The sequence below is a fragment of the Mus caroli genome, chromosome X (genome assembly GCF_900094665.2).
Source record: "Mus caroli chromosome X, CAROLI_EIJ_v1.1, whole genome shotgun sequence".
NCBI lineage: Eukaryota > Metazoa > Chordata > Mammalia > Rodentia > Muridae > Mus > Mus caroli.
This window is the reverse complement of record NC_034589.1, coordinates 78,841,499-78,851,259: the sequence shown is the minus strand read 5'-3', so window position 1 is coordinate 78,851,259 and position 9,761 is coordinate 78,841,499. Positions and strand designations below refer to the sequence as shown.

The 9,761-nt window shown below is 34.0% G+C and overlaps 1 protein-coding gene across 4 annotated transcripts in view; it reads right to left on the bottom strand.

Moving 5' to 3' along the window:
• The window catches only part of Dmd (dystrophin), a 2,293,239-nt gene that overhangs the window by 1,425,764 nt on the left and 857,714 nt on the right, over positions 1–9,761 (bottom strand). For all 4 annotated transcript variants that reach the window (XM_029473189.1, XM_021152893.1, XM_029473188.1 and 1 more), the window contains exon 16: positions 2,747–2,926. In XM_029473189.1, the coding sequence (XP_029329049.1) occupies positions 2,747–2,926 (180 nt within the window). The remainder of the gene's footprint in view (positions 1–2,746; positions 2,927–9,761) is intronic.

Below are 9,761 nucleotides of genomic sequence, written 5' to 3'. Positions count from 1 at the left end.
CAGTACAGGGGAATGCCAGGGCCAAGAAGTGGGAGTGGGTGGGTGGGAGAGTGGTGCGGGAGGGTATGGGGGACTTTTGGGATAGCATTGGAAATGTAAATGAAATAAATATCTAATAAAAAAAGAAACTTTAAAAAAATAATTACCCAAAAGATGCACTAAAATCCATTGTGGCTAACCCATATATTTAACTAAGATGGAATCCTAAAATACGTGAAGTGACCTAAATAGTTTAATTTTACTGAAAACACACACACACACACACACACACACACACACACACACACACACACACATATATATATATATATATATATATATATATATATAGTAGTTTTACATTGTTTCTTTTGGAAACCTTCTGGAGCCAATAAGATTGTCATAAACAGAAAAGTGTTTTAAATATTTTAAATTGAAATTCTTATAAAAGGCAATATCTAAGCAACTCTAAATACAACACATGCATCCACAGTTCTACAGTACATTAAGAGCTTCCTTATATTAGTGCTCAGAATCAAATGTGGGCCCTCTATAGTAGCATCTTGAGTTGAGTTACCTATGTGACTGTTAAAAGTGTCAAACTGTCACAAAAACATGAAATGGCACACCAAAGGAATATACAATCTCATTTTCTCTCTTTGTGGGAATAAAAGAAGGGAAGAGTTAACTCAGCCTAAATATTGAATGTAGACACAGACATACACAGCATGAACATAAACTGTCATATTCAAGGGCAGAGGAATTCCAATTGCTTTAGTTTTATCTTTAGGATATTTTTGCTCACAACTGAAATTATTTCAAAAAATGATCATTAACTGCATAGAAAATAAACAAATCATGACATCAAAATATATGAGTCATAGCTATTTTCTTCTTCCAAGGGAGAATGTTTGTTTGGGGAAAAATGTCTGAAAACTTTTACAATTTATCTGGGTAGATATATTCTTATATTAAATCATCAGATACTCAAGTTTTAGTATAACCTACAATATTAATTATAAAGCACTTAAGTCACTTATCTGTCCCAGAGTATAAATTATTTCAGTTAAATGACTGTGGTAACTTTTCAAATCAGTTAAACTACATTAAGTTTCCTTTATTAACTTTAGAGAAATGTTAATTATATTTCCTAATTAAAATCAAGATAACAATACAATTATTAAGATCATGATGTTTAGAAAACTGTGCATATCAGCATGCACATTTGTAAAAGCATTTGTTGAAGACATAACCATTGGAATTTCATAGAAGCCAATCTAAGGTATGTGTCTTTTGCACTCCTTTTCCATTGTAAGTAATCACACAACAAAGAATTACTATTCTTGAACATTTTGGACCAGAAAGTATTTCTATTTTCCTAGACTGCCTTTTCATCAAGTTTATTTAGCATTCTTAGCTTAAATTCAGGTATTCTTTTTTTTTTTGTCGTTCATTTTTTTATTAGATATTTTTTATTTACATTTCAAATGTTATCCCTTTCCCAGTTTCCTCTCTTAAAATCCTCTACCCACCCCCAAGCTAACTTTAAAATGCAAGATAATATCCCTCAAAGCTTAGGACCACCCCAAGCCCCTTGATATTTTCATCTTTTTACCACAGAATGGCTTCTTCAGGTTAAAATAAACTCAAAGTTGTGACTTTAAAAGCAGCTAAAGTCATAGCTACTTGATGTTCTTTATATTATCACAATCACCTTTGCTGTAATCTCCATCACAACCCTATATCTTAGTTCTCAGTAATGAGGTTTGCCTATTACCAAGTTTTGCTCATTCTTACAGCAATCACATAAAAACTCATTTCTCCACAATAATACACTGAGTGTGAATTAGTGATGAAACATGTTTATTTTCTTTGTAACAGAAAAATATATAAAAATTTTAGGGGATCTCTTCAATGTTAGCCTTAAATATATTTTTTCTTAGTAATCTTATACAATTTTGATTAAACTAAATTTGAGGTTAGATAAAAGCAATTAACTTTCATATTGAAGTTGCTATTTCTTTGTTACTATCTTTAATTCTCCTTTCTGTGTGTAGATCTCTTTGTATGTTCCTTTAAATTAGTAACCCTTAACAAAGACTTAAATTGACCCTGTGATCACATGATTTGGGAAACTTTTTAAAGGAAAAACAAAGGCATGAATAAATGAGTTGCTTAGCCATATTACTATTATGGGATAAAGTAAAAAAAAATTAGCAATGTTATACTTCCAGAAGTCTATTTGTAAAGTGTGATATAGTTATTTTTCCTAATTTTAGTTTTATGTTTTTACAACTTAGCCACAGCTATTACACTAAAATAGAACTTGACGGGGAAGTTAAAGACTTACAACCTAGTCTTATTCCTGTTTATAATTTTGAATGGGCAATTCATTATTTCCTAAACTTCAATTTTTATTCAAGTTTAAACTGATGTCTAGTATTTCATGGCTCTCCAAATCCATGTTAAAAATAAATATAGACAATGATGATACAGTTCCATAGTAATTTGTTTAATTAATCATACAGTTTTCCATTCCTGAAGAAGCAATGACAGCAATGAGTTTATTCATTTTGTACTCATATACCTGCCTCTTCACAATTTCCCAATACCAGGGTGAACGAGAGAACCATATTTTTAGATCAACCAAACATGGGGAAAGGGCTAAACTAGGTGTATAGTTTGGGGAAAGTCACAGTATTTTTTCTTAATATAGTTTTCAAGTATCTTCAACATAATTTACAATATAAGAATTAATATCACTTACTTGTGCTGAACTCTTTTCAAGTTTTTGGGTTAAATTGTCCCAACGTTGTGCAAAGTTTTCCATCCAGATTTCCATCTTTTGAGTCACTGACTTATTTCTCAGTGCTGAAAGTAGATCTTGATTGAGTGAACTTAGTTTTTCCATGGTTGGCTTTTTCTTTTCTAGATCTATTTTTAAAGTCTGTTAAAATAAGAATGAAATTAAGTCTAGGTTTTAAAATATTATAATTCAATCTCCTTTACTTGTGTTTGCTTCTTTGTATAGCTGAGAAATGTAGCTACACAGTATCAAATGTTGATACAACTCCAAGTAGAAAATTACAATCTTGATGCACTCTCTTAAATGGGGGAAGACTAAAAACAATACATCAGATGTAGACAAGGCATGTAAAAGCTCACTTTAACATAGTTGAAGGAATGTCAAATGAAAAGACACAGTCACTCCAAAAGGAATTCAACATGCACATACTTTTTTAAAAAGTTTCAAGGTAGGATTAATGGCCCTTGGACACTACAGAATTTTAAAATTTCTGATCAAATTCAAATGAATAGTATTATTTGACAGAATCATTGTTGAATGTAGAAAGCATTAATGGTTAAGGGATAGTCCGATTTAAGAATGCTATGTACATTTAGACAAAACAGAAGTATTGTTTTTCATCTTTTCATCATAATTTTGATACTTCTATATGTTAGTAGAAAAAATGTATTGTTCCATGGTTTCCTGATATTAATGTTTGTTTGTAATAACCATCATTCAATAAAAATGTGGCTGTTGGCATAATTATTTGCTTTTTACTATTTTTGGTGCACTTGGACCTAGAAATTGAACACACATCTTGTATACTTTAAGCAGGCATCAGACTCTCAGTCTTTGAGTAAATGTTTTTTAATGTTCTCTTAAACCCAATTAAAGGAACAAAGTCACTGAATATGAATGAAATCCTTCAGATTTTTTGTGATTATTTTCTAAACTCTTTTGTGTCATATTAATAATTTTTGTACCTTTCATACTTTCAGAATTGTTGAGGAAGGTTATGCTTGCCCTTGAGTTGCTTTGGAATAGATAAACAAAGTGACTTATGTCAAAGCAGTAGGTTATTGACTAAGGTCACCCTTCATATAGAGGATTCAGATTTCTAGCTACCAAATGCTCGGCTGTGTCTTTGCTTGCAAACACAGAAAAGGGGGGGGGAGGATAAAATCATTTTATAGACCTTTAATAACCCTATTCTTCTAAAGGCTGTAAATATAGTGAATATAAACTAACATATGATATCTTTCTAAAAAAATTCCAAGCATATTTAAGAACAACTAAGATTTCATATGACCCAAGAAATTATCATGAACAGATGAGCCAAATGTTCATGAAACAAAGTTTCATCCACAGAGAGTAGTCATCATAATCTCACACAATGTGCTTTTTGAGCCACTTATTTGACATGCCACCTGCATGGATAGCTATGAAGTCCAGAATGTTCTAATATCTCCTAAAATTTGTTTGCCCCTCTGCGAAAAACTGTTTCACTTGGTGAAGTATAAGTTGCAGCCTTCATGCCATATTTTTCAGAGGTGCATGTTGTGAAGTTCATTTATATTTTGTCTCACAAATCACTATTTTCTCCATTGGACAACTGATATAGTCTAAAACATGAATTGATAGATAAACTAAATTAATATCAAAGATAAAAATGTCATAGTGGTGTCATACATAGAATTTGTGAATTTGTGTTTTTTTTTTAATTGCATGCTAGCTTGCCATGAAATATAAGTGCATACTTACACTAGATATAAAATCATACTTTATGCTACCTGCCTGAAACTGAAACCCAAATTTGGATTCTACTCTAAATTCATTCAATTCCTTTGTGGAGAAAGTCTCACCTTCCTTGTTTTCTCTTAACTTTTGGTATTTATTTATTAATTTATTTAGGTATTTATTTCATTTACATTTCCAATACTATCCCAAAAGTCCCACACACCCTCCCCCACCAACTCCCCCAACCACCCACTCCCACTTCTTGGCCCTGGCATTCCCCTGTACTGAGGGGGATCAATGGGCTTCTCTTTCCACTGATGGCTGACTAGGCCATCTTCTGATACATATGCAGCTAGAGACATGAACTCCGGGGGGTACTGGTTAGTTCATATTGTTGTTCCACCTATAGGGTTGCAGATCCGCCCAGCTCCTTGGGTACTTTCTCTAGCTCCTCCATTGGGAGCCCTGTGATCCATCCAATAGCTGACTGTGAGCATCCATTTCTGTGTTTACTAGGCCCCGGCATAGTCTTACAAGAGACAGCTCTATCTGGGTCCTTTCAGCAAAATCTTGCTAGTGTATGCAATGGTGTCAGCGTTTGGAAGCTGATTATGGGATGAATCCTTGTATATGGCAGTCTCTAGATGGTCCATTCTTTCGTCTCAGCTCCGAACTTTGTCTCTGTAACTCCTTCCATGGGTGTTTTGTTCCCAATTCTAAGAAGGAGCTAAGTGTCCACACTTTGGTCTTCGTTCTTCTTGAGTTCCATGTGTTTTGAAAATTGTATCTTATATCTTGGGTATTCTAAGTTTCTGGGCTAATATCCACTTATCAGTGAGTACATATTGTGTGAGTTCTTTTGTGATTGCGTTACCTCACTCAGGATGATGTCCTCCAGGTCCATCCATTTGCCTAGGAATTTCATAAATTCATTCATTTTAATAGCTGTGTAGTACTACATTGTGTAAATGTACTACATTTTCTGTATCCATTCCTCTGTTTAGGGGCATCTGGGTTCTTTCCAGCTTCTGGCTATTATAAATAAGGCTGCTATGAACATAGTGGAGCATGTGTCCTTCTTACCAGTTGGAACATCTTCTGGACATATGCCCAGGAGAGGTATTGTGGGATCCTCCGGTTGTACTATGTCCAATTTTCTGAGGAACCACCAGACTGATTTCCAGAGTGGTTGTAACAGCTTGCAATCCCACCAACAATGGAGGAGTGTTCCTCTTTTTCCACATCCTTGTCAGCATCTGCTGTCACCTGAATTTTTGATCTTAGACATTCTGACTATTGTGAGGTGGAATCTCAGGGTTGTTTTGATTTGTATTTCCCTGATGATTAAGGATGTTAAACATTTTTTCAGGTGCTTCTCAGCCATTCGGTATTCCTCAGGTGAGAATTCTTTGTTTAGCTCTAAGCCCTATTTTTATTGGGGTTATTTGATTTTCTGGAGTCCACCTTCTTGAGTTCTTTATATATATTGGATATTAGTCCCCTATCTGATTTAGGATTTTTTAAAGAATCTATATGTTCCTAATTTGATGACATGTTCTTATTTTTCATTTTTATTTCTTTTTGAAAAGATGAATGCTACATGTTCATGCATTTGATGTCAAAAACGCAAACAGACTCACTATTGGCTTATTTTTCCCAAAGCTTAAGGATGAATTTTAAGTAGCCTCATGTATAGAGATCAGAGGTGCACCTAATATTGAAGCTAAATATGCAATGGTATGGTAACATTTTGTAAGGGAAATCTGAAATTGATGCTTAAAAAATACTGTTTTAGAAACAAACATATTTCATATTTAGCTTCAGTAGTGAGTGTACCTTATATCCCTATACGTACAGCTTTTAATTCTTCCTTAATCTTTGAGAAAAAGAAATTATATTCTGGTTCTTCCTAAATAAATATAACTACCATTCCTATGGCTAATTAGTTGTTTAGACTCAATTTCTTCTTCTTTTCCTGTCTGTCTCTCTGTTTCCCCACCTTCCCCTTTCCTCCTTGTCTTCTCTTAATTACTTCCTTTTTGGAAGGGACTCTTTCTCTATAATTAGCAGTTGGAGTGAAAGTAACTCTGTAGCAATACTAGATGCATTTAGTCATTAAATATGGTAATCTCCTATGGATAGCTGAGGTCACTTTTTGGTGTATATGTGTACTACACTTATCTCTCTGTGTGAATGCATTTGGATTTTGTACTCAGGGCTTCCCTATTTTGTCCTGGCCTATAACTCACTATGTGAACTATGATCTCTTAGAGCTTAACATGGACTTAACTCTTCCTCCTATGTGGTAGTCTTGGATGTCATTTTAATTTTTAGTTAGATGTGCATATCCTAATTAACTATGGTTTAATTTCCCCTGATTATTAGTAGCAAACAAATTTTTATAAATCAGGAGTTTAGGCTAAGTCTGTAAATGCTAAAGACACATAAGAGTACTAAAATGTTGAGGAAGAGATAAGAATCTGAACTCAACCTACAAAGTCCACATAAAATAGGAAGAAAGAAGCAACTTCACAAAATTTGACCTTAATCAACACATGCAAACTCTGGCATGTGCACTTATATGCACATAAATGCATGTGTGTAGGTGCACACACAAGTAAATTTTTTTTTAAATGTTCAGGACACCAAAGAGAACTCTGGAAAACTTACAAATGGCTAGGCCAAGAAAAGAAGATAAAAATTTCATTTTCATAAACACCTGGCACCTGGACCTACCTTTAAAGCAAACAGGAAGTCCCAGTAAATAAATCAGGTTTCGTAAGTAGTAAATATAAAAGAGTCAGATTATGCTGTTTGGTAAGACAAAAGTAGACAGGTTCTACTTGGTCAAGGTTAGAAGATAAAATGAATTTGAAATGGGATATAAAATTACAAAAGGTACAGGAAACCTTCACCCTCTTTTCTCATCTGGAGTGTGCACAGGAGAATAATGCCAACATAATTTCTCTTATGCTGGAGAGACTGAATAATGCATCTATTTTTTTCTGCAAGGATTTATCAAAATATATGAAATAGCCCACTCCATTTCAATCATCAGTTCCTGTACTAAAGTAGGTTGGCTGATTACAGAGTTTCTCAACTTCAGAGAATATTAGACTCATGTGGAATAAAATACATTTTTCTGTCCCTCTCTTTAGAATATACAAGTCAATACATCTGGGAAGGATCTAAGACTTTCTATTTGCAAGAATACAAATGTTGGAAGTCATGCTGAAACCACTGATCTAGAAACACATTTTTGAAAGCATTTATTCTATTAAGATGAATTCATGAGAGGCATCAGAGGAGTTACAATCAGGGCACCAACCAAATCATGATAAAACAAGACTTTCCACAGAGACTTATATATGCATGGCATTCCTGTCATTTGGTGCGACAGAATAAATGAGTACAAAGTTTTTGTGGAAACTTTATATGGCATACACTTACATCTCCATATTTTCCCAGTGTTATTCTTCCCTGACAAACAATGACAGATATCAGAACCCAAATTCTTCTTGATACGGGCTTTTTTTTTTTTTGGATAACTTTTACAATTTTATAAGTAATAGAATTCACTTCATAAAGGACAATTTATCTCCTCTATAATTTTCAGTCTTGTGATGAGAAAAATATGAACATGCATACATATATCAGATTGTAAAGAAATGAAATACCAAATTTCTCAGATAACAATCCTGACAAAAATATTCAAAATTACACTGGTTATTAATGATGCTATTTCAAAATAAATTATACTTACTGTAAATTAAAGATAATTTTAGAATATGGAATCTATACCTAGGCATGTAGTAGGAACTGGAAACAGATGGTACCTGCTTTGGGTCTCAGAGTATGACATATTTTAATGAACATTAAATTCTTATTCACTGCCTGAGTCAGCAGGGGAATTTTATCTCAAATTCTACACCAGCTGTCAGGATTTGTTAATTGGCTTAAATTATCAAATATAAGACTTATACAAAACATATTTTTACTTTTTTCATAACTATGGTGACATAATATGAATTTTAATCACATTGAAAAATATTGAGACTTCACTAAGACAGAATTTTCATGGTTCTGGGTCTAGAAAAGACTTTTATTCACAAAAATATCACATAGTAGCATCTGATTGTTGGAAATTATAGTTTGGAATTAAAGCTATTTGTTTATAATAAATCAAATGCAATGAGGATTTTGGATATAGTTTGATAGCCTCAACCTGAGTCTAGATGATATAGTGCCCATTTTAACACAGATAATACTATTAAGTAATATCTGCTGTATGTCATGTCTATTCTTTCTTAGACCTCAATTTCTACTACTAATATAAACTAGCTAGCCGATCCAAAATAACTTTCAACATGTAATTAGATTGGAGATTCAACAGCTTTATGATATTTCGACTTTGTCACTGTATTGTTTCTTAACAACATTATTGATTGGAAAATCTAATCAAGGATATTGATAGCATCTAGTACTAGGTATTAGAATTATATTTCTATTATCATACAAAATAAATGTTTAATATATCATACAAAATAAATGTTTAATATTCTGCAATATGATACATTCTGGATATGCCTGTCAAAGAAATCTCTTCCAGATGCTATGTTATCATATAATCTTTCTTTAAATTATTTTTATTGGTTATTTTCTTTATTTACATTTTAAATGTCCCCTTTCCTGGTTTCCCACCTGGAAACCCCCATTCTATCCCTCCTCACCCTGCTTCTATGACAGTGTTCCCCCACCCACCCACCAACATTCTCCTATACTGGGGCATCAAGCCTTCTCAGGACTAAGGGCCTCTCCTCCCATTGATATCCTGCAAGGCCATCCTCTGCTACATATGTAGCTGGAATCCATGGGTCCCTCTATATGTACTCTTTGGTTGGTGGTTTTGTCCCTGGGAGCTCTGGGGGTACTGGTTAGTTCATATTGTTGTTCTTCCTAGGGAGCTGCAAACCCTTTTAGCTCCTTCAGTCCTTCCTTTCTCTATCTCCTCCATTGGAGACCCATTTGGCTGTGAGCATCTGCCTCTGTGTTTGTCAGACTTTGGCAGAGTCTCTTAAGAGACAGCTATAAGCCGGGTGTTGTGGTGCACAGCTTTAATCCCAGCACTTGGGAGGCAAAGGCAGGCAGATTTCTGAGTTCCAGGCCAGCCTGGTCTACAAAGTGAGTTCCAGGACAGCCAGGACTATACAGAGAAACCCTGTCTCAAAAAACCAAGAGAGAGAGAGAGAGAGAGAGA